This window comes from Rana temporaria, chromosome 1, assembly GCF_905171775.1.
Source record: "Rana temporaria chromosome 1, aRanTem1.1, whole genome shotgun sequence".
NCBI classification, from domain to species: Eukaryota; Metazoa; Chordata; class Amphibia; order Anura; family Ranidae; genus Rana; species Rana temporaria.
In genome coordinates, this window is record NC_053489.1 from 451306669 (window position 1) to 451331459 (window position 24791).

At 40.9% G+C, this 24791-nt stretch overlaps 1 protein-coding gene across 1 annotated transcript in view; it reads left to right on the forward strand.

Moving 5' to 3' along the window:
* The window catches only part of LOC120916696 (transmembrane protease serine 11D-like), a 30691-nt gene extending 6996 nt beyond the window's left edge, over positions 1–23695 (forward strand). Inside the window, exons 2-10 of the mRNA XM_040327679.1 lie at positions 3643–3767; positions 5516–5640; positions 6199–6266; positions 11577–11731; positions 13445–13483; positions 15254–15419; positions 18458–18717; positions 19697–19839; positions 23413–23695. Of these exons, the coding sequence (XP_040183613.1) occupies positions 3644–3767; positions 5516–5640; positions 6199–6266; positions 11577–11731; positions 13445–13483; positions 15254–15419; positions 18458–18717; positions 19697–19839; positions 23413–23571 (1239 nt within the window). The 5' untranslated portion in view covers position 3643 and the 3' untranslated portion in view covers positions 23572–23695. The remainder of the gene's footprint in view (positions 1–3642; positions 3768–5515; positions 5641–6198; positions 6267–11576; positions 11732–13444; positions 13484–15253; positions 15420–18457; positions 18718–19696; positions 19840–23412) is intronic.
* Positions 23696–24791: the final 1096 nt, after the last annotated feature.

Consider the following 24791-nt stretch of genomic DNA (forward strand, 5'->3'; position numbering starts at 1 on the left):
CATGGCGTAAAACAGATGGCCTGTTAGTCGAGCGCCAACCACTGCAATATAGTTCTTACCCAGAATAAGTGGCACAAGCAGTTTTTGTAAATGTGCCAGTGTGTATCCACATTTTTAAAGCCCATTCCTTACTCTCTGTGATCATATCTAATTATATGTTAGTGCTCTCCTCTCTAGTCATTTTCGCTTACCTCTATTCATGCCCACTCTTTCAACTGTGATAATTATCCTCCAATTCCACACATGCCCACTATTCTTTTTCTCCATTTACATTTGTTCCTGTTCCTATTCTATCCAATTTCGTCCTCTTTACCTCTTTGATCGTACTGCTCCATTTACTTCCAGTCTGGGTTTCCTTGCTGACCATTTTCCTTTTTTTCCATCCATGCCAACTTTACTTCCCTCCGTAATCATTGCTCTAGTACCATCCTTGCATACCCATTTTTTTCCTCTATGATCATTCTCCTGGAATGCTATCCAGTAATATAAAGAAAAATGTTTACAAACAAGATATATTTCTTACATTAATCATTACCCAATAACAAAATGCACTCACTCCCAAAATGACAGTGTTCATAGATAGCATGCGTTTTCTAGTTTAAATGATTAGGTCATACATAATCAGCACGTACCTAGAAGTCTACGGTATATTTGAATATAATGTGTGAAGGTCACATAGCATATATTAAAGAGAATTCTAATTGCCAATAGCAGAAATCTGTAAAGGAATAAAAAAGTTTTCATAAAGTCTAAAATACAGCAAAGTGGGTTATCCAAAATGCATGTAATAAAGCCTTTTAGGAGAGAAATATGTAGATTTTGACTGCTGACCTCTTTTTTTTTTTTAAAAATGATCATTGCGTAGCTATCAGCCAATGATTTGGTTTCAAAGACTTCTGGGAGACTGACCCTGAAAATGCATATAAGGAATTTTGAATACTTTCTGACGTTCGCAGGAAGTTTGTTTCTGGTCCGTTACAAAAAAATAAAAATAATAATAATTATATGGCCAGTTTGCAAGATATAAGTCAAACTCATTGGTGTGCACAACCTTTTTCCTTTGGGTGTGCACCCCAAAGCTCAAACACATATGTGTGTGCATGTGTATACAGTAAATACTGACAGTTTTCAGTAGGACAAGGATTGGTGTCAGTAGGGCAGTGAACAGTGTCAGTAGTTTTTATTTTATTTATTGTTAATATTTTTTTTACAATTTTTGTTTTAGGAGACATGTTAGGAGTCTTGGTGAAATATCAGGGGGCCAAACAGGGGTAATCACATGGGGTGATTAGGGTGTGCCCAGACACACCTGGCATACCCTGTGTGCATGCCTATGGTCAAACTACAAAAAATACCCGAGTACCAAACTGTAAATGCTTGGTCCTCCAAAAGAATAGATGTATATAAGATTTTATCCTAAAGAAAAAAATACCTGTGTGAGAAGCCTCCAATGGAAACTGCTTTTTTTTTACCTTTGGGCAGATTACTGTTCTGGAGAAATAAAGTGATTCGTCTATCAGTTGCTTGGGGTTACTGCATTTAAGAATGAGGTTAAATTAATGACGTTGTAAGGCTCTATAATTAACATAAGGGGTTAGGCTATTTTTCTTGTGTGCATTAATGTACCCACATTTTTTTTATATAAGATAAGGTGTTTGTATAGTGATAACATATTTTGAGTTATTTTTGCAGGGTTTACTTAGTAATTTTTTTCATATGACTTTTGGTCTATATTTTATTTGTTTAAATAGACACATTTCATGCTTAACTACTGTTGAGATAAGATATCTGTAACATAGGGATTGTATTGTCTGCAGTGAGTTGACTGACTCTTAGGCCCCGTACACACGAGGAGACATGTCCGATGAAAACGGTCCGCGGTCCGTGTACACACCATCAGACCAAAATCCCTGCGGACAGAGAACACAGTGACGTAGAAGACACCGACGTTCTCAAACACGGAAGTGCAATGCTTCCACGCATGCGTCGAATCAATTCGACACATGCGCAGGATTTCGGGACGCTGGTTACACGTCATAACCAGCGGACATATCCGATTAGGTGTACTAACCATCGGACATGTCCGACGGACATGTTTCCAGCGGACAAGTTTCTTAGCATGCTAAGAAACTTTTGTCCGCTGGAAACCTGTCCGCTAGGCCGTACACACGGACCAGTTTCAGCGGACATGTTTGACCGTGTGTACGCCGCCATAGACTTACATTTTAAAAAGCAGCAGTAAAGCAAACCCTGTGTAGCACTGTCAGCCATCTGGAGTTTGGGTACGTTATGCACAAATGGCTGTTCCCATGTGCACGTGTAATTACAAACTTACCATAGAAACAAAGGGCCAGATCCACAAAAGGGATACGACGGCGTATCTACTGATACGCCGCCGTATCCCTGTTTCTATCTTTGGAACTGATCCACAGAATCAGTTTCCAATAGATAGGCAGAAGATCCGACATGTGTAAGGGACTTAGGCCCCATACACACGAGAGAATTTATCCGCGGATACGGTCCAGCGGACCGTTTCCACGGATAAATCCTCTCAAAGATTTCCGCAGATTTCTATGTGATGGAGTGTACTCACCATCCCATTGAAATCCGCACGGAAATCCTCTGGCGATGACGTGTCGCGCCGTCGCCGCGATTATGACGCGGCGACGGGCGCGACGCTGTCATATAAGGAATTCCACGCATGCGTCAAATCATTACGACGCGTGCGGGGAATCCCTTTGGACGGATGGATCCGGTGAGTCTGTACAGACGAGCGGATCCATCCGTTGGGATGGACTTCAGCAGATGGATTTGTTGTGCATGTCAGCAAATATCCGATCTGCTGGAATCCATCCCAGGGGAGATTTATCCGCGGAAAAAGATCCGCTGGCGTGTACACACCATAGGATCTATCCGCTGAAACCCATTTGCTGGGATTTATCTGCGGATGGATTCTATGGTGTGTACGGGGCCTTACATTGTCGGATCTTAGGATGCAGCACTGCATCCGCCGCTGGGGGCATTTCGAGTCGAAATGCCGCTTCGGGTATGCAAATTAGCACTTACGAAGCTTCGTTTTTTCTCCGTAAGTATTAGTTTGCAATCGTAAAATTAGGGCTGCTTTTACAAGGCCTAACCTGTTTAGGCCTTGTAAAAGTAGACCCTTCTATCCCGCGTCGCCGTCTTTTTTTTTTCAAATTTTTTTTTTTCCTTCGCAACTCGTTTTTTTTTTTTTACGCCCGTCGCGATTCTCAAAACCCGGCGCAACGTAAAACCGCGCAATGCACGTCGGAAAAATGACATCGTGAGCATGCGCAGTACGGCCGGCGCGGGAGCGCGCCTAATTTAAATGGGACTCGCCCCATTTGAATAGGAACGCCTTGCGCCGGCCGGATTTAAGTTACACAGCCGAAAATTTCTAGGTAAGTGCTTTGTGGATCGGGCACTTAGGTAGAAATTTTCCGGCAGTGTAACTTAAATGGGAATATTTAAGTTACGGCGGCTGGCTGTGGATCTGGCCCAAAGAATTTAACACTCACTTACTTTATTTACACCAAGATGTCCTTCTTTGTGCTACATTTAAAAAATCATTACTGTTTATACATTCCCTGTAACCTGATTTTAGTACCTTTTCTTGTACAGAATGCTTGAGGCGGGGGCACTGCTGAAATCCAGACAAGGCAAGATTACGATAATTGTCATCAGTGTGACCATCTTCATTATTGTAGCAGCTGTTATTGCTTCCATTGTTATAACAACCGTCCTTGGTAAGACTTTATAAAATAACACAACCCTTTATATATAAGATTTGTTTTTGCCTATTCTAATACTGTTCAGTGCCATGAAAGCCAACTTTGAGCTTGTGTAGAACCATTCAAGTTAATTGACAGGTGCATTTGAGCTGCCGCTGAATTTATTATTATATAGAGTTGACCTCTTCTAAGCTGCATGAACCTGCTTCAAATTGTTATTATGTTAGCATGAGGTGTATAGGTAGAGAAGTAGTTCTAGGGCAAACAGAAGCCTGCCAACACAGGTCTTTTCTAGCTAACTGAGAATATTGATGAATGGAACATATGAGTACCCTTGATCACATAATGTCACGGGTAACCCTGATGTTCTCACAGCCCAATCCTCACCAAATCAATACATTTAAAGATTAAGGTATAACTGAAGGCAACACTTTTTGTTTTAGTCTTGTATAAATTAGAGATGGATTAGAACACCTGACAGTTTTTACTGCTGTCTTTGTGCCCCCATTAAGGATATTCATCCTCTCTATTTGTCCTGTTTACCATTGAAAGTGAAAGTAAAGAAAATCCCACATTTTGGGTTGTCCCCAGAAAAGAGAAATCTTCTGACCTGGGGGTCCCCAATGAATTCCCTTAATTTTTAGGGATTTCCTCTCATTTCCTGTATTGCTATGGAACAGGAGTGAAGCAAAATGGGACAGACGGTGAAAAAAATCTGACAGGCGTTATAACCTTCCCTTACTATATTCAAAATGGAAAAAAACAAGAACAAATGGAGGATAGCCCCCTTCAAAACTGAGTGGTATTAAGATTTTGTCATATGGTTGTGGACAGGAGGATATACCATGTTTTTGATTTTTGATTCACATTTATTCCTAAATCGACATCCTAAATGGACATCTGTGGGCCACAAGCCATGGTAATGTAGCAAACAACAATCTAAGGCCCCTTTCACATGTGCGGACTGTATGTCCGCTTTTTCATCCATCCGTTTGCGGATGAAAAAGGGACATACTTTGGTCCCTATGTGATTGCGGGTGTCAGCGGATAAACATCCGCTGACACCCGTAATCACCCGTCTGCGCAAAGATCCGATTTTGCGGACAGAAGAAAACCCTATTTTTTCTTCCGTCTACGGATCGGATGAACACAGACACACGGTCCGTGTTCATCCAATCCCCCCATAGGGCAGAGCAGAGAAAAGACAGGCCGGTCCCTGCACAGTGTGCGGGGACCGACCTGTCAGCCGCCGGCTCAGCGGGGATATACGGAGCGATCCCCGCTGAGCTTACGGACACACAGAGGCGGATCATTACTGATCCGCGCCGTGTGAAAGGGCCCCAAGAAAAGTTTTTGTCTTAAAGGTCTTAAAGTTTAGATCTTAAAGCATTTATTACCACATCCTTACTGGGAATCGGCAGTAAACACATTCTACACACACAACCTCAGAGCGCCATGGATGCATATGTGTGTTGTCCTTTTGCTGCATATATTTTGTTACATGGTCGGAAAAAAGTTAAATAAATGTAGCTTTTATGGCTACATTTGTTTAATCATATTCAATACTCCTTCAGGAAAGATCAAGGGAAATTATTTCTAATTTAGGAGGTCAGCTTATTTGTATATGGGCAAGTCTCTCAAATTCACGATAGAGACAAAATTTTAATATTATATTAGTAATTGTAGGTTATACTTAAATATCTAAATCATGTTTATGTTTGGACAAGAGTTATTGTTTAATTATTGCTGTTTCTTTTTTCCAGGTAACAAAAATGCTGGGCCTGAGCCGCGCTACTATGATGGATCGTTTAGAATGAGCTCCACGATTTCTAATAGAGACGCCAATAGTGCTGAATTTAAAGCATTGTCAGTTCAGATTGAAAGGCTTGTAAGTATAGATTCATTTTTTATTCCTAAAAAACAATTATTGCTATTTGTTTTTTTTTTCATTTAACTTCTCTGAATAAATATATATAGTGTAAGCACGAACTTTAAATGTAACTCTACTTTATTTACCAATATTGTAAGAGAGGGCTGTGAAATATTATATTACATATATTCATCTATGGATGATATCAAGCGTTGTGCCAATTGGATAGTATTCTTCATTTTGCTATTACGCAAGTACAATCTGTCAACAGCTATCTACAACTATTTTTAAATGATTGCATAGGCATACATATTCATTCATTGGGCTAACTAAAGACTGGGACAATAGAAATAGAGCAAAAACAGAAAACCTTTTTTTTGTTGTAACTGGGAATGGTCAGCCCTCATCTCCTAGGGAAGATTTTCACATAAGAGCCAAATCAGGCATTTATGGCAACCCCTTAGGCACCTTTGCAACTTACTTTATGCACTGTGGATCTGTTATTGGCCTGCATTGACCTCTTGGTTTTGGTCTACAGTAAAATTGACATATTGTCTCTATATTTTCTGCTTATAGACAAAAGAAACATTTGAAGGTTCAGTCCTCAAAGGTCTATTCAGTATGGCCAAAGTGATCAGCTTGGGGTAAGTCACTATTCCCATTTTGTGCTTTCAAAGAGTATAGGCGATGCTTAGAGATGGGTAGCATTTCTGATGATCAGTTTTCATGATGTAATAAATAAAGTAGCAGGCTTGGTAAACCAACAAAGTCATGACTCTGCTAAGATGTAACCACAATTGTTACAAGTATTTCACAAATGAGGCGTGTTTATATTGGAAAAATTGGCAATATTTAGTTCCACAGCCAATATACATATTGGGGTAGATTCAGGTAGAATGGCGCTTCTTTGTGCGGGCGTAAGGTATCCTATTTACGTTACGCTGCCGCAACTTTTACAGGCAAGTGCCGTATTCTTAAAAGAAAGTTGCGGCGGCGTAGCATAAATAGCCCGGCGTAAGCCCACCTAATTCAAATTCTGAAGAGGTGGGTGTGTGTTATTTAAATCAGGCTTGACCTGACGTGATTGACGTTTTTCCCGAACGGCTCTTGCGCCGTCCGTGGAATTTCCCAGTGTGCATTGCTTTGCAAGGACGCCATTGGATTCGACGTGAACGTAAATGACGTCCAGCCCCATTCACGGACGACTTACGCAAACGACATAACTTTTTAAAATTCGACGCGGGAACGACGACCATACTTAACATAGGATACGCCTCATATAGCAGGGGTAACTATACGCCGGGAAAAGCCTTATGGAAACGTCGTAAATGTACTGCGTCGGCTGGGCGCACATTCGTGAATTCGTGTATCTAGCTGATTTACATATTCTAGGCGTAAATCAGCGTACACGCCCTTAGAGGCCAGTGTAAATATGCAGTTAAGATCCGACGACGTAAGAGACTTACGTCGGTCGGATCTTAGTCAAATCTAGGCGTATTTGATTCTATGAATCAGGCGCATAGATACGACCGGCCGGACTCAAAGATACAACGGCGTATCAGGAGATACGCCGTCGTATTTTCTCTCTGAATCTACCCCATTCTTGCTATAATGTCAGTCTTACATCTGTGCATAAGAAACGCTTTTTTATGCATTTACCTATTATTATGACTGCTAGCAGAAGATGCATTTATCATAAAATATAAAACATTTAAAAAAATCAAGATGCTGTTTTAGATACAGTGGTCCAAATATAATTTTTAAGGTAAAGAGTTACATGTTTTTAAAAATAACCATAGGCATGAGGTGAGTATCTTCTCATCCTACTGGATCTAGCAATCACTTCATGTCTGTGTTACTTTAACCACTTAAGCCCCGGACCATATTGCTGGTCAATGACCGGGCCACTTTTTGCGATTCGGCACTGCGTCAATTTAACTGACAATTGCGCGGTCGTGCGATGTGGCTCCCAAACAAAATTGGCGTCCTTTTTTCCCACAAATAGAGCTTTCTTTTGGTGGTATTTGATCACCTCTGCGGTTTTTAGTTTTTGCGCTATAAACAAAAATAGAGCGTCAATTTTAAAAAATTAATATTTTTAACTTTTTGCTATATTAAATATCCCCCAAAAATGTATAAAAAAACAATTTTTTTCCTCAGTTTAGGCCGATACGTATTCTTCTACATATTTTTCATAAAAAAAAGTTATAGCATTTACAAAATAGGGGAGTTTTATGCCATTTTTATTAATATTTTATTTTTACTAGTAATGGCGGTGATCAGCGATTTTTTAATCGGTACTGTGACATTATGGCGGACAATTCGGACACTTTTGACACATTTTTGGGACCATTGGCATTTTTATAGCGATTAGTGCTATAAAAATGCATTGATTACTATAAAAATGACACTGGCAGGGAAGGGGTTAACACTAGGGGGCGAGGAAGGGGTTAATTAAGTTCCCTAGGTGTGTTTTAACTGAAGGCGGGGGGGCACTGACTTGGGGAAATGACTGATCGCTGTTCATACATTGTATGAACAGACGATCAGGCATTTCTCCCCCTGACAGGACCGGAAACCTTGTGTTTACACACACAGCTCCCGGTTCTCGCTCTGTAACGAGCGATCGCGGGTGTCCGGCGGTGATCGCGCCCACCGAGCATGTGCGTTGGCATGATCACCTACGTGATCTCGCCCAGCAGAGCCGACCTGCCGCCGTATAGCTGTACGGCGTATAGCTATACGGCGGCTGGTCAGCAAGCAGTTAAGAAAGTTCCAAAATTAAATTTTACAAGGGATTCTATTAACTGGTTCCATTTAAATGAGCCAATGTCATTGCTCCTTTTTTCCTGCTTAGTCTCCTTTCCAAAACATATTTACTGTTCCTCCTCAGTAAGCTTTTCTGGCTGACTAACCCCAGGCCAGAACGGCTCGGATGATGGGGGCAAGCTTACTGAGGAGAAACAGGAAGTGAGAAATTCAGACAAAGAAAAAAAAACTGTGCTGTGGAACACCGCCAAAGTGTTAGGTCTCCTCTAGAGAAACTACTTGGGTTATGCCTCGTACACACAACCATTTTCCTCGGCAAAAACCATCAAGAAAAATGCTGGCAGAGCTTTTTTTGCAGAGGAAAACGGTTGTGTGGATCTCGACGAGAAAAAAAAGAGAACATGCTCTCTTTTTTCTCGTCAGGAGTCTTAATTTCCTCGTCGTGTTCCTCGTCGGACTGGTTAACGACAAGAAACACGTTCGTGTGTATGCTTAGAAAACCGCGCATGCTCAGAATAAAGTATGAGACGGGAGCGCACCTTTGGTAAAAGTAGCGTTCGTAATGGAGATAGCACATTCGTCACGCTGTAACAGACTGAAAACCGTGAATAGTCCCTCACCAAAGTTTTACTTAACACGCAGTAACATGAGATTAGCAGAAGCAGCCCCAAGGGTGGTGCCAGTGGAATCGAACTTCCCCTTTATAGTGCCGTCGTACGTGTTGTACGTCACCGCGTTTCAGAACGACAAGATTTTGTCTCGACAGTGTGTATGCAAGGAAAGCTTGACAAGAATCTCGTCAAGCTTGACAAGAACCTTATCGAGGAAAACAACGTTTCTTTTATGACGAGATTCTCGGTCGTGTGTACGAGGCCTACGAGGCATAACTCAGCAAATAAGGATGATAATAGATAGGGTAAAATCCCTTTGCTCTTTGCTTGAAACTCTCCTCGAATACCTTGCCGAGCAAAAACACAGCTTCACTATGCACATTAGTGTAATTAATTGCTACTAAAAATAACTTTGTACTGCTTTATATTGGCATTTACTGTTCTCCCTGAATATGTATTTTGTATATGATACTGATATGACCATGATATAATATGAATACTCTGCAACTGAATTCTCTATATGCTAGAAGATAGCAATATTAATTAGGTAATTATTAGAAAAAAAGAAAATACACCTGCTTCTTTTTGATATTTTAATAATCATTGGTTTCGACGTGAACGTAAATTACGTCCAGCCCCATTCACGGACGACTTATGCAAACGACGTAAAATTTTCAAATTTCGCCACGGGAACGATGGCCATACTTAACATTGGCTACGCCACCTAGGGGGCAGGTTTATCTTTACATGGCTTATCTCTTACGGAAATGGCGTATCTTTACTGCGACGGGCAAGCGTACGTTCGTGAATCGGCGTATCTAATGATTTGCATATTCTGCGCCAAAGTCAACGGAAGCGCCACCTAGCGGCCAGCTAAAAAATTACACCCTAAGATACGACGGCGCAGACCGTCGTATCTTAGCTAGGTTTAAGTGTATCTCAGTTTGAGCATACACTTAAACTTACGACGGGCTTAGATTCCGAATTACGTCGGCGTATCTAGTGATACGCCAGCGTAACTCTTTGTGAATCCGGCCCATTGTGTTTATTCTCATGAAACCATGCATAACATGATGTAATAAAATAAATACATATATGAAATGGAAAACCATAACAATAGCAGGTAACAACCCATAAATGCATATAACCAAAAGCATGGCATATTCCATTGTAAATGTGGGAGGCCAGCCTCTATTTAACAAGATTGCTTAAAAAATTGAATAGTAGAATATATGCTGAATAAAATGAAAGGGCATATAAAGCAGTCTAACAGACATATTGCATCTCTATAAAGGGTTGATGCGTTTCTGTGGATACATTTCACTTCATCAGGGGAAGATGCATCACTCATTTACAGGAAAAAACATACATGTGTCAATTTAATCAATGGATGTAACCTCCCATTGAGAAGGAAATATAGGTGAGGGAAACAACGTTACTCACATATATCAACTGTATATGGGACATGGGAAATGGAGGCTGCTTGTAGTGTCTCTTCCTGGAGCTGTGGTGACATATACAATGTATCCTTGGGGAGAGGGGCTATGGTGCAGGATCCCCATCCCTCCCCCAAAAAAAATCACACTCACATACCGTATACATACACAACTTGATGGACTTAGGCCTCGTACACACGACCGAGTTTCTCGGCAAAAACCAGCAATAAACTTGCTGGGAGCTATTTTTTTTGCCGAGGAAACCGGTCGTGTGTACATTTTCGTCGAGGAAACTGTCGAGAAACTCGACGAGCCAAAAAGAGAGCATGTTCTCTATTTCCTTGACAGGAATGGAGAAACTTGCCTTGTCGAGTTCCTCGACAGCCTAACAAGGAACTCGACGAGGAAAGCAATGTGTTTCGCCCGTCGAGTTCCTTGGTCGTGTGTACGAGGCTTTAGACTCCTTAAAGAGTCTGAGCCTTGCTATGTGTGTCACACACAGCCTGGCTCGGGAGTGGGCCATGTGAGTGCCCCAATAGTACATGGCTTGCTATGGGGGCACTTGGAGAAGAGGAGGAGCAGGCAGCCCCAGCGGGGGACCCTAGAAGAGGAGGTGAGCCCCCACTCTGTGCAATACTATTGCACAGAGCAGGTAAGTATAAACTGCTTTTTTATTTTATTTATTAATTTATAAATGTGTGACTTTAATATTACTTTAATATCTTGAATATTGTACTTTGAATATATACTGGAATATATAATTCATATAGAGGTCATAACAAATCTCCTAACAGCTAGTGGTGGTTGATCACATTCATATAGGTGTGTCCTGTATTGTTAAAGATGTTTCGCTGCTCATCCAAGTAGCTTCCCCTGTAACTGCTTCAAATTGCATAAATTACATTATTTGTTTATATCACTAAGTTACTGTATTTATTGGCGTATAACACTCACTTTTTTACCCTGAAAATAGAGGGTAAACTGTGCCTGCGTGTTATACGTGGACGTTTTTTTCCTGAAACTTTCCTCTTAAAGTTAGGAGTCATACGCCAATAAATACGGTAATAAAAAAAGTATATGACAGCATGATTTGAAATGCTTCATAGGTTATAACACATATCTTTTCTTTTTTTTTCAGGTCCACTGAGAATGTTCAACCAAGATTAGTGATCTTATTCCAAGTTTTACCTGCAGAAATGAAAAACTTTTCCTCCATTCCTATTCAAAATATATTTCGAGAAATTGCATCTAGGTCAAGTTTTAACATCGATAAGGACTCTGTGCAATTGAGAGGCAAGTATATGGCCAACTTTCTTTGTATATGGCAAACTCGCTTTTCCCTTTGTAAAATGGAGATACATATACCCCCCAGTGTTAATTTCTCTGATAAAAATACTAAAACGAAAAAAAAAAAAAATTCAGTTGACTAAAATACGACTGAAACAAAAATGGCATTTTAGTCAAAAGCCTATGACTAAAACTAAATCAAAAGTAGCACTGATGCCCCACCCACCCAACTTTAAAACTAGAGAAAGAGGGACACTTTGGGGTGGAGAATATATGCGCCATGAGCGGAGCACCACGGAAGCAAAAAGGGGTGTGGTCAATTTGTTTGAAATGGTTTACAGAAATTGGGCTTTACACCATGTTCGGAATAATGACCACCCTCAGAATACAATATTATTTGTCTTAGCAGGAGGTTGGGTCCTTCAGGGCAGCTTTGGGGTGTGTAGCTTTACAGAGAGACAGACCTTAAAGTAAATTGCACTGTGCCCAATGTGGCATGCAAAAGCTGCATGAGGCCACATTGCTCCAAATATATTGGAAGTGGCCTAAAGGATATGGTTAAATAGAGCCTGAGGCTGCTTGCTGTATATACTGCTACATACCCTGCATCCACAAATTGCTCCTTAATCATTGTGTTACAAGTGATAGTCGCACAGACACACATAAACCTCAAGACAAAGGTTTTTTTTTTAAAACTGTAAGGCCGCGTACACACGGCCGAGAAATTAGACGGGCAAAACACATCGTTTTGCTCGTCGAGTTCCTTGTTCGGCTGTCAAAAAACTCGTTGAGCCAAATGTTCCCATTGCCCAACGAGGAAATAGAGAACATGCTCTCTTTTTGGCTCGACGAGTTTCCCGACGGGTTTCTCGGCGAAAAGTGTACACATGACCGGTTTTCTCGGCAGAATACGTCTCCCATCGAGTTTCTTGCTGAATTCTGCCGAGAAAACCGGTCGTGTGTACGGGGCCTTACTCTTATGCCGCGTACACACGGTCGGAATTTCCGACAATAAATGTTCGATGGGAACTTTTGGTCGGAAATTCCGACCGTGTGTAGGCCCCATCAGACATTTGTTGTCGGAATTTCCGACAACAAAAAATTTGAGAGCTGGTTCTCAAATTTTCCAACAACAATCCCATCGTGTGTGGACAATTCCACTGCACAAAATTCAACACATGCTCTGAATCAAGTATGGGGAGGAAGTGCTCGGTCTGGTAAAACTAGAGTTCGTAATGGAGATAGCACATTCGTCACGCTGTAACGGACTGAAAAGCATGGGGCTGAAAAGCGTGAATCGTCTCTCACCAAACTTCTACTAACACGACTGAAATTGAACTTCCCTTTTCTAGTGCCGTCGTACATGTTGTACGTCACCGCGTTCTTGACGTACGGAATTTCCGACAACATTTGTGTGACTGTGTGTATGCAAGACAAGTTTGAGCCAACATCCGTCTTAAATTTATCCACGGTTTTGTTGTCGGAATGTCAGATCGTCTGTACAGGCTTCTGCTAATATAAATAAGTGTCATATGTATCTAGTAGAATATAACTTTCTTAGTTCCTTCCATCAGTTTTATATACAATCTGTAAAAGAAAACGTCCAGAGGCCCCAGCATTTGCTGCCTTTTCACAAAGCCAGACTTGAATGCACTTGTGTACATGACCTAGGAGATTTTTTATTTATTTATAGTAATTATGTATATTTTTTTTTTCTAGAAATCTCAGTTGCTGAAGCAGGGAATCTCCTTTATGGCGGTAAGATCTTGACACCTGTTGTACTTTATAAACCTAAAGTGTACGATATAAAAATGAAACACTGCTTTCATTATGTGGAATTGGGGTTAGCCAGTGAAGCAAAGTGGCATTGGGCTCTTAGGCTAGGTTCATAAAGACATGCAGTTCTTACCCAGTTCTGAAAAGCAACTCGCTGTGAATTCACTTTTCAGAGGGTGGCAGAACCACTGTTCCTAGGCATTCAGAAGGAGCTAGTCTTTCAGTTGAACTGATGGTAGTTCTTTAAGAATCTGTTGTTGCCATAGCAATGTTTCCAAAATTGGTGCAAATGCTTGCCTGAATTTGATGCAGGTAGTTCTAAAGGAAACTACTGCCAGAAAAGGCATCATTACTTTAGTAAATTCCTCTGAATGTGTTTTAGCCTGCCAACAAAAACTAATACAGCTACCATATCTAAGGACTTGTTACCTGCAATATATTGTGTTTTAGGCTCCATTCACATCTCCGCGACAAGCAACGCCGCGTACGCGGCGTATTTTGCCGCGGATAGTGTATCTTTTTTTTTTTTTTTTAATTCTTCCCATTGCTGTCAATGGGCGAACGCCAATGTCGCCTGAAAAAAAGGGTCCGGGACTTTTTTTCAGGCGACAGGCGTACGGCGTCTATGAGATGTGAACCATCTCCATAGACAGCAATGGGAATTTCCCCCTCTAGCGGCACAAGCGTCCGGCGTCAGGCGTTTTGTCACCTAGATGTGAATGGAGACTTAATGTTCGTGGGTGTAGGTATACTTAAATACATATGCAATTCAATTGAAGAACACTACTCTTTTCCAGGGATGTCCTTATTATCACATGCACTACATGCATGAGATATTTGCATTGAGTTTTATTATCTTGATATTTGGGCATTTCAGAAATATGACAATATTTTTCTAGGGAAAGGGATACAGTTTAGTCTTTTTGCCTTGGGTGCCATCATTTATGAAACATAGCAATTTAGGAACTATAATAACAAAGTAACGAATACAATATTAAATTAGTCGATATGTTACTGAGTCCTTAATAATTATTGCTCTTAAATTTTCCCTCTGCCCCTTACTTAATTACTCCTAATTCTATACTGTATGTACGTTAATGTGCTACATACTGCACCATTTCAGTGTCCTTGGGTTTTTAATGGAATTATAACAAACGGTACGTGATTTAAGGTGTCAGTTATGCCTTTCACGACATTTTAAGACATCTCATCATAACCAGACAAATTATACATCTTAGGCCTCGTACACACGACCGAGAAACTCGACGGGCGAAACACATCGTTTTCCTCGTCGAGTTCCTTGTGACGCCGTCGAGGAACTCGACAAGCCAATTTTCTCCATTCCCGTCAAGGAAATAGAGAACATGCTTTCTTTTTGGCTCGTCGAGTTTCTCGACAGTTTCCTCGACGAAAATGTACACAAGACCAGTTTCCTCGGCAAAAAAATATCTCCCAGCAAGTTTCTTGCTGGTTTTTGCTGAGAAACTCGGTCGTGTGTACGAGGCCTAAATGTGCCTGCAGAAAGGAAACTTGACCTGCAGTGCCCCCATGTGGACAGTAAATGCAGCACAATAATGCAAAAAAAAAAAAAAAATAATACAAATGAATCACACAATTTAGAAAATTACTGGGTTGCATAATAACATCCCCTTGAAATATTTTGGAGTGGTGTGAAACTTTCATCTGACTTTGTAGGCCAATTTGTGAAATAGGCTACAGTTAATCATATTCTGTTATTTGCATTCTGAACAGATTGCGGTGTTGGAGGTCCTGAAACAAGTAGGATAGTAGGAGGGAGTCCGGCACCTTCAAGATCATGGCCCTGGCAGGCCAGTCTGCGTTTGAATGGGATACACAAGTGTGGAGCCACTCTCATCAGCAACACCTGGCTAACTTCTGCTGCTCACTGTTTTGAATTGTAAGTGATCGTCTGTGTATCAAAGCTGAAGGTTCTATTCTTTCTCTTTACTCTCATTTGCAAGAACAGTAACAGGTCTGATGCCGTCCAACCTTCTGAAATGGCAGAGAGGGACATTTTTAAAATAAAGTATATAGGCAAGGGGCACACTCTCTGCAACCCCGCAGTTACACAGAGAATAAAGAATGAATATTCAAAAAAATAACAGGTTAAACTCACACATAATAACCCCAAATAAATGATATCCTAGTCTAGTACAGTATAAAAAAAATTGTAGGTAAATAGTGCATTTATTTTAGGAAAGTCTGCACCTCAGACATGGTGTGCACCCCGTGTGCACCCCAAAGCTAAAGCAAACATGTGCGTATGTGTTTGTGTATATGTATATATATATATTTTTTTAAAGAGAATGGGTGCAGGAACTCAACCACGCCTTCCATTTTTCCCTGAGCGGGGGTGGGAGAGCATGCCGCAGCAAATGGTGGGTGTGGCCAAACTGCACAAACACTGGGAGGGTTCTAAAGGGACATTAAATACCAGGAGTGTACTACATACAGAATGAAGCGCTCAGGAGTGCCCTTCCTCATAGAGTGCAGAGTTCAGGAATAGGCTTTGTACAGAGTGCAGGGTTCTGGAGTGCATTACAAAGTGCGCTACCTGCAGAGTTCAGGGGTGCACTATGTACAGAGTGCAGGGTTCAGGAGTGTGCTACGTCCACTGTAAATCATTTTCTCCTGCCACCTCAATCCTCCTCATCCCCTTGCTGTACAAATGCCACCAAGGAATCCTGGATGCCCAGCACTAGTAATGCCTTTGGCGCCTTCCCCTCTCTTTCCCATATATTACAGCAGCTGTGCCCGGGGATTGGTTTGGTGCAGCCGCTCAGAGAGGAGTGCTGTCACTTCTAAATACAGAAGCCCTGTGCACACAGGGTGGTTAGGGTGTGCTCTGGCACACCCCGTGCACACGCCTATGACCTCAGACCAGAAAGAGGGATTTTTTTTTAATGCTTTAACAAATTTTAAATAAACAGTACAGATTCCAGAACAATACAGAATAATTCTGTTCTTTTTTCTTTTTAGTTTTTCCCACTTATTTGTTTGGTTTTAGCAGGACAGTAATCAGTACAAAAAAAAGCAGGTAGAGGGGTATTTGACAGTTAAAGAAGGACAGAGGGATTTGGTTTTAATATAGGGACAATCCCTTTAAATCAGTGGCGAGGTAGGCAAATCAATGGCAATGGTTACTAGAACAATAAAAAGGGGGAATTACCCCCAACAGGAAAACAGACAGAAACAAAAACTTTATAGGGTTTCTAACCATTCCTAGCTCTATACAAAAATGTAATAAATATGGTTTTACATATATTTTACTATCAACCTTTTGTAATTGCTAGCACTCAAACTCGGGCTGCCTCAGCAATATGATTGCCAGGGCCGATTGTATCTGGGTTATTTACAAAATGCAGGGTTCAGCAGAGTGTTACATACAGAGTGCAGGGTTCAGGTGTGCACAGTGTACAGAGTGCAGGGTTTAGATATGCACAATGTACAGAGTGCAGGGTTTAGATATGCACCCTGTACAGAGTGCAGGGTTTAGGTGTGTGCTGTGTACAGTGTACAGTGCTAAGTACAGTGTGCAACCCCAATCCCCCGCTTCCTTACATATCTCTCTCCTACCTGGCCTGACTTAAGTACCGCCCTGCGTAGGTGGCTTTGCCTCGCCTTACATGGAGAAGCTGCTGAGTGAAAAGCTGTCCATTGTAAACACAGAAGGCTTCTGTGTTTACAAGTGAAGGCAGGGACTGGAGGGTGAGAGCCAGAGGTGGCAAGGGTCACATGACAAGGTGTGGACAGGCCACGGCCTTGTGTTTGACATATGTGAACTAAAATGCATGTAGTAGGAGGTACATACACATCCCTTCAGCATCTATAAAAAGACTGCAGATACAACAGAATGCAAGGCCCTTACCTTGTTGGCCAGTGAAGCAACCTGACATAGTGTTGGACCAATAAGTATGTGTTGAATTGTTGGAGCTTTGCCGGTGAGAATGGCTTAGCATTCAGCTGTATTCCCAGGCTTGTAGAAGCTGCGTCAGGTAGAGGTGCTTGAACTTTCAACATGTAGCACTGTCCTGTTTTTTTTTCTTTTCAACTAAGTCTTATGCCGCGTACACACAACCTTTTTTTCGGGTTCTAAAAAATGATGTTTTTTTTAATGTCATTAAAAACGATCGTGTGGGCTTCAGAGCATTTTTCGGGTTCTGAAAAACGGGCACATTTTTTTCGAAGATGCTCTATTTTTTCACAACATTTTTAACATTGTCGTTTTTCGGGTTGTAAAAAATTTTTTGTGTGGGCTTCAACGACGTGAAAAATCCATGCATGCTCAGAAGGAAGTTATGAGACGGGAGCGCTTGTTCTGGTATAACTACCATTCTTAATAGAGTAAGCACATTCATCACGCTGTAACAGACAGAAAAGCGTGAATCGTCTTTTACTAACAGGAAATCAGCTAAAGCAGCCCAAGGGTGGCGTCATCCGAATGGAACTTCCCCTTTATAGTGCCGTCGTACGTGTTGTACGTCACCGCGCTTTGCTAGAGCATTTTTTTTTTCACGATCGTGTGTAGGCAAGACCATTTTAATGATGAAGTTGAAAAAAACTTAGTTTTTTCCAAGGCCTGAAAAACGTTTTTTTACAACCCGAAAAATGATCGTGTGTAAACGGCATTTCCTTGGTCCACAATCGGCTTCTTGTGATGTGGCTCTTACTGAGCCTCTTCATTGTCAAACTGGATGTCTGCTGCATTATTTACATTTCATAAGCACGAAGCCAGAGATTCTTCAGTTATATATTTTTTTTAAATATTTACCATCACATTGTTCTTACTTTATTTGGCTAATTGGTACTTATATTTCTACAGAGTAAACATATATTTAATGTTGGTTCTAAAAATATCAACTATGAGGGTATATTTGCTTAATATGTACATTTCAGCTTGTGATTTTGAATGTCCATGTCTTGTTTTTTCTGCAGAAGTACGGATGTAAATTCGTGGACAGTAGTGTTGGGTACTACATTATCAAGCCCTGGAAATGGGCTAAAGCTCCGGAGGATCATAGTGCATGAGTCTTTTAGCTTTACAGGAAATGGAAATGACATTGCACTTCTTGAGCTGTCCGATCCTGTCACTCTTCAACAAAACATCCGCACTGTATGTCTACCAAAGGCATCTGACAACTTTCCTGATGATTCATCATGCTATGTCACCGGGTGGGGAGCAGTTGAATATCGTGGTTAGTAAGATATCATGTATATCAGCATATTGTAGTCTGTATAACTGATTGTTTTCTTCTTGTATTACACTTAGTTATTTAAAGCCCAATTCCAGGAAAATTATCCCTTGAAATGGGGTTGTGCCAAAAATTGCAAGAGTTACTTGCTCGTTGAGCTTAGGGGAATGTTTTAACCACCTAAGCCCCAGACCACTTGGCTGCCCAAAGACCAGAGCACTTTTTGATTCGGCACTGTGTCGCTTTAACTGACAATTATGTGTGTGACGTGTCTCCCAAACAAAATTGACGTCCTTTTTTCCCCACAAATAGTGATTTCTTTTGGCGGTATTTGGTCACCTCTGCGTTTTTTTTTTTGCGCTATAAACAAAAAAAGAATGACAAATAAAAAAAAAACACAATATTTTTTATCTCCATTGGCCAATAAAAAAATGCCAAAACTCAAAAATGCTGTACAAAAATGCTAAAAAAAGTGCATATCAACGCCCAAAAAACGCTCAAAAACGCAAAGCTCAGGTGTGAATGCAGCCTAAGCATCTCCAGCAGACAAATCCATGTGTTGCTACTCTTTCACTGGGGAGACAACATCACTGTATTACATAACTCTAATAGAGAAATTAGTGTCACCCTCCTGAATACGCAGTGTGCCAAAGGTGTGTGGATCATAAGAGTAACAGCTTTAAAAAACAATGTATCGTACAATACAAACACACTAGGTTTTGGCGAACAGAAAAACGTTGGCTCATTACATCCAAATTAAACATGTTTTGAGGAGAATATATGAAATTAGTAGATAATAAAGGCTTAGCTTTACAGTGAAACATACACAGGCACATTTAAATATACCCATCACACACCTGGAAATGTAAAAGTACTGTGCATTTGTCTTTATGTATACAGCAATTAAACTTAAGCTTAAACAGTACTGCATAGTATGCATAGTAAATCTATAAAAATCTATAAAAATGTTTTACATTTACAGGCCGTACATCACCTATTCTACGACAAGTTGAAGTGAAGATAATCAATTCAGATAAGTGTGCTAGTCCTCTGATGTATGGAAGTCAAATACAACCATCAATGCTATGTGCTGGATATGAGAGTGGGGGAAAAGATGCTTGCCAGGTGAGTTAGGACAGCATTTGTCCTAAATGTGTTAAATCGAATTTGTGTTGCAATTTCTAATTAATTAATGCAGAGTATTTTACTGTGACCGCATCCCTTTTTGGCGTGTTACTAAACCCAGGACCTGCATTCATTATAGTACACAGAACATGGAAATGCAATTATTTTAGTAAATATAAACTGCTGAATACCTTCATCAACTGCATATAAGGCCGCGTACACACGGTCGAACATGTCCGCTGAAACTGGTCCGCGGACCAGTCTCCGCGGACATGTCCGACCGTGTGTACGGCCTAGCGGAAATGTTTCCAGCAAGCTAAGAATCTTGTCCGCTGGAAACATGTCCGTCGGACATGTCCGATGGTTAGTACACCTAATCGGACATGTCCGCTGGTTATGACGTGTAACCAGCGTCCCGAAATCCCGCGCATGCGTCGAATTGATTCGACGCATGCGTGGAAGCATTGCTCTTCCGTGTTTGAGAACGTCGGTGTCTTCTACGTCACCGCGTTCTCTGTCCGCTGGGATTTTGGTCTGATGGTGTGTACACACATCAGACCAAAAGCTCCCAGGAGACATGTCCGATGAAAATGGTCCGCGGACCGTTTTCATCGGACATGTCTCCTCGTGTGTACGGGGCCTAACAGTCTTGTGACTTCTATCAGTGTCTGGCCAACCACTGGTTAAAGCTTATAGGAGGAGTTTTCATTTTACTCTGACTGTCCTATCAGGCTACATGACTCCTGACCCTCTGCCTGGACAGTGCTGATTGGCCCTATACCAGCTATGACTAAGCACTGAAGCTACAGTGCAAAACTTTAGCCTTTGTTCCAATTTGCTGTGGCATGTTTATTTTGTGATCGATTTTAATTAAAAGAACATTTTTGGAGTACAGCTGTCCAAGTTTCCTTCGTATTTTTGCATCACTATTGCATTGCCGGCACCCATGGTTTGGTTCCAGTGAGGAGGTTCTTTGAAGACTTCTAAGTGGTTATTTCTCTCGCTGATTGGCCCTATGTTGATAACATGCACCCTCCCAAAAACAAAACAAAAAACTCTCTAGCAATACATACTAAACTGAGCATGCGCAGAGTGCCTCCAAGGCTCTGTACTATCAGCAGATGGGTTGGGGAGTAGAAGGGGGGGGATCAGAGAAGACAGCATCATACAGCCTTTTTACACAATGAGCAGGATTTACCCTTTAGGTTCCACAGTGAGTATAACAAGCATGCTTTCCTGCATATACAAACTGATTTTACAGTTGTGGGTTTAGTAACACTACAGGTTATTGAAAATATAAGAATTGTATAAAACCTGAACAAGGCATCTAAAGCATCCTGAGAAAAATTTAAATCGCGCTACCTCTAAACCGTGTAAAACAAATGTTTGCATCACAAAACTATGTGATATATATTGATATAAATCATAAACTATGTGGTATATGATGGTATATATATATCACTAATATACCAGATGTTTTATTTTATTTTTGGTATATTAGTGATTTATATATACCATCATATATCACATAGTTTATGATTTATATCAATACATATCACATAGTTTTGTGTGTTTTGTGATTCAAACATTTGTTTCACACGGTTTAGAGGTAGCGCGATTTATATTTTTTCTCACTGTTTGTTTTTTGTATCTATTGTTTACATGGTAATCGCAGCTCTCGGATTGAATAGACTGTGATTTCATTGCAGTTTTTCTTTCTTTCTTTCTTGTTTGTTTAGTATTTAGTGCAGTTTCTTTCCAATTTTCCATCTAAAGCATCCTAAAACCTTGCATTTTTATATAACTTAAAGTGATATTGAAGTCTCACATTTTTTAAATAAAATAATAAATATGTTATATTTACCTGCACGACACAAGAATATTGTAAAGAGAAGTCCTTTACCTCTTCTTTTTGGAAGATGCCGTGTCAGCTCCTCCTCTTCTGAAATCTCCCACAGCAAGCCCGGCCCTGTACCCCCATGCCCTCCTCACAGGATTTCACTGACTGCAGCAGGACCCAATGGCTCCTGCTGCTCTAGGAAACTCCTGTAAGAAGAGGAAGAGAGGGGAAAATAACTGCAGCCAGGCACAGCACTGGATCGATAGAGGACTCCGGTAAGGGTTTAGAGATAAAGGGGAATAGCTAGTGGAAGCTTTTTTACTTTAATGCAGAAAATGCATTACTGAAAAAAACTGTTGCATTTAGAACTACGTTTGGTAAGCCAAGAAAGGGTATTACTTAACTTTCAAACTTTCTGCCTGGCGGTGGTTGCGTTATTCTTACTGGACATCATATGACGTCTAGCAGGATAACAGCCACCACGCGTCCGTGGGGGCGCGCATTGCGGCGATCGATGGTGCGGTGTGTCAGTCTGACACACCGCTACACCGATCTCGGTAAAAAGTTTCCATCGGAGGCTCTTTGCCACGTGATCAGTCGTGTCCAATCGCGGCTGATCACGATGTAAACAGGAAGAGCCGTTGATCAGCTTTTCCTCATGCAGAGGAGAGCCGATCGGCTGCTCTCCTGACAGGGGAGGTCTGTGCTGATTGTTTATTAGCACAGCCCCCCTTCGGATGCCCGCCCAGGACCACCAGGATGCCGGAATGGACCACCAGGGATGGCAACCCCCATGAACCACCAGGTGGCAACCTAGACCACCAGGGATGGTCCCCCCCCATTCCCCCCAGTGCTGAATTCTGAAAATTGGCTTGGGCAGGAAGGATAAAGATAAGGACAGACCAATATCACAAACCAGTTGGTAATAAACACCACCTGGAAATATATATATATATATATATATATATATATATATATATATAATATATATTATTGAATGCTGATGAAAAATCAATGAATAGATTAATAATTTCTAGGATAAATACATTAATTAATAAGTGAATGATGAATAAATAGACAATGTATACAGTAGCCCAATACTTATTAATAAGTCACTACTCTGACTAAGTGAGTGATGCAGCCAGTGAACCAGGAGGGGGCTCTCTGTCTGTAATTCAAACAAGCTAGATAGAAACCAGTTCAAAGTATGTATAAAACTATATGTATTTATTGTGCTAATTAAAATGCACTGACAAGAGGAACTCAGACTAGGCAGAATGGGGTGATCAGGGCACAATAAGGAGGGTCAACAACATGGTGTGGGACACCCAGTCTATACTACAGGCAAAGAGGTGGAAACAGGTGCCAAGGGTCACCAGGGAGAGAGCCTCGCATTACTGTGTGTAGTTACAGACAGAAGAACAGGAAGTGAGGATTTCTCAGAAGAAATAAGGACATTTAAAAGCAAAATCGAAGGATGAGGTAAGTGAAGTAAGACTGCACTAAGGGAAAGGAAGCTATTTAGGGAAAAACATGTTTTCCTTTACAACCCCTTTAAATTGTGTATTACCTTCAGCATTACTTAGGAAAGCATTTTTTTTGGAGCTATAATATACCGCTAAGTCAAAACGACTGTGTACAATCGAAACACAGCAGAGTAGAAACTGTATGATATTATTAGTTAGCAAATATTTGACATATTAAACGAATGTATTGCTCTTGTCTCACTCTAGGGTGATTCTGGTGGTCCTTTGGTCTCTATGCAAAATACAAAGTGGTTCCTTGTTGGAATTGTTAGTACTGGTGATGAGTGTGCATTACCTAACAGACCTGGAATCTACACCAGAGTTACATCGCTGCGCAACTGGATTACCCAGCAGTCTGGAGTATAATGCCCAGGAGAAGAAGAAATGTGGCGTGGAGGAACTTTAATGGCCTGGAAAAAACACTGACATTGGAAGACTGCTAGTGGAGACACAGGGCCGATCCTAGGCAGGGTGCACAGGGTGCATTGCACCCAGGCGCCTGCAGAGGTGGGGGCGCCGAACATCTAACAGACTCTCTAACAGAAGCCCTCTCTGTGTCCATCACAGAGGCCCCCCTCCAGGTCCCAATAAAGTACTCTGCTTCTCTTCCTGTATTTTGTTTATTGTTAAGAGATCATGTAAGGATCCCAGGTTAATGAAGACTTCATGGGGGAGCATCTTTGTGGTTGAGTCGTTGCCATAGCAACATTTGTAAAGGGGAGGAGTTAGTAAAATGACAACACCTATGTGGGGGCGCCAAAAATATTTCTGCACCCAGGCGCCTGTGACCCTAGGATCGGCCCTGTGGAGACACACAGTCAACCAGACATCACGTTGCTCATAGATGGATTTTACTGTATAAGACTTACTTATAATCACAGTATGTGACTTATTTTATTTTAAAGGTTATTATTGCATGGAGAAAATATATTTATAATAATGACATTTAGAACTTTGTGAGTCAAAGAAATAATCTGCTCATTCATTGGAATGTTTTATATATTTTCCTGTTATACAGGATTGTGCATAAGTCATTATTTTTTGTAAATGTGACGTGTATTCATATTTTTTTAGACTTATGTGCAAAAGTCATGTACGCAAGTACAGAAAAGAATTGCTGCCTATAATTACATAATATTATATTGTATTTAAAATCCTTTTTTTGCTATATTTAATAAATAAATTATTTTTGTAATCATATTCTGATTGAATAAAACTGAAATAAATACCACTCCCTGTTTCTTTCTTGTAATAACAGTTGCACTACAGTACATGTAACTACAAAATAAGGTGTATTTATGTATGTTGGTAAAGGGCTTTAAGAGTAAGTTCACTTTTTAGAAAAAAAATAATAAATGCACTCATATTTTCCGGCAAAAAAATCTGCAGTTATTTTTATTTTCTTTCATAGGAGCAAAGCATTGCATCAGCAATCAGTGGATTGTGGGTGCAATGCCAGGTTTCTACAGCCTCTTCCTCCAGCTCTCTGCCGGTACTGACGAAAGGCTTTCTGCTGGAGAACTGGAGGAAGAGTGAATGGACCATGAATGTAGTAATTACCCTGCCCCCTCCTTGCTCATTGAAGC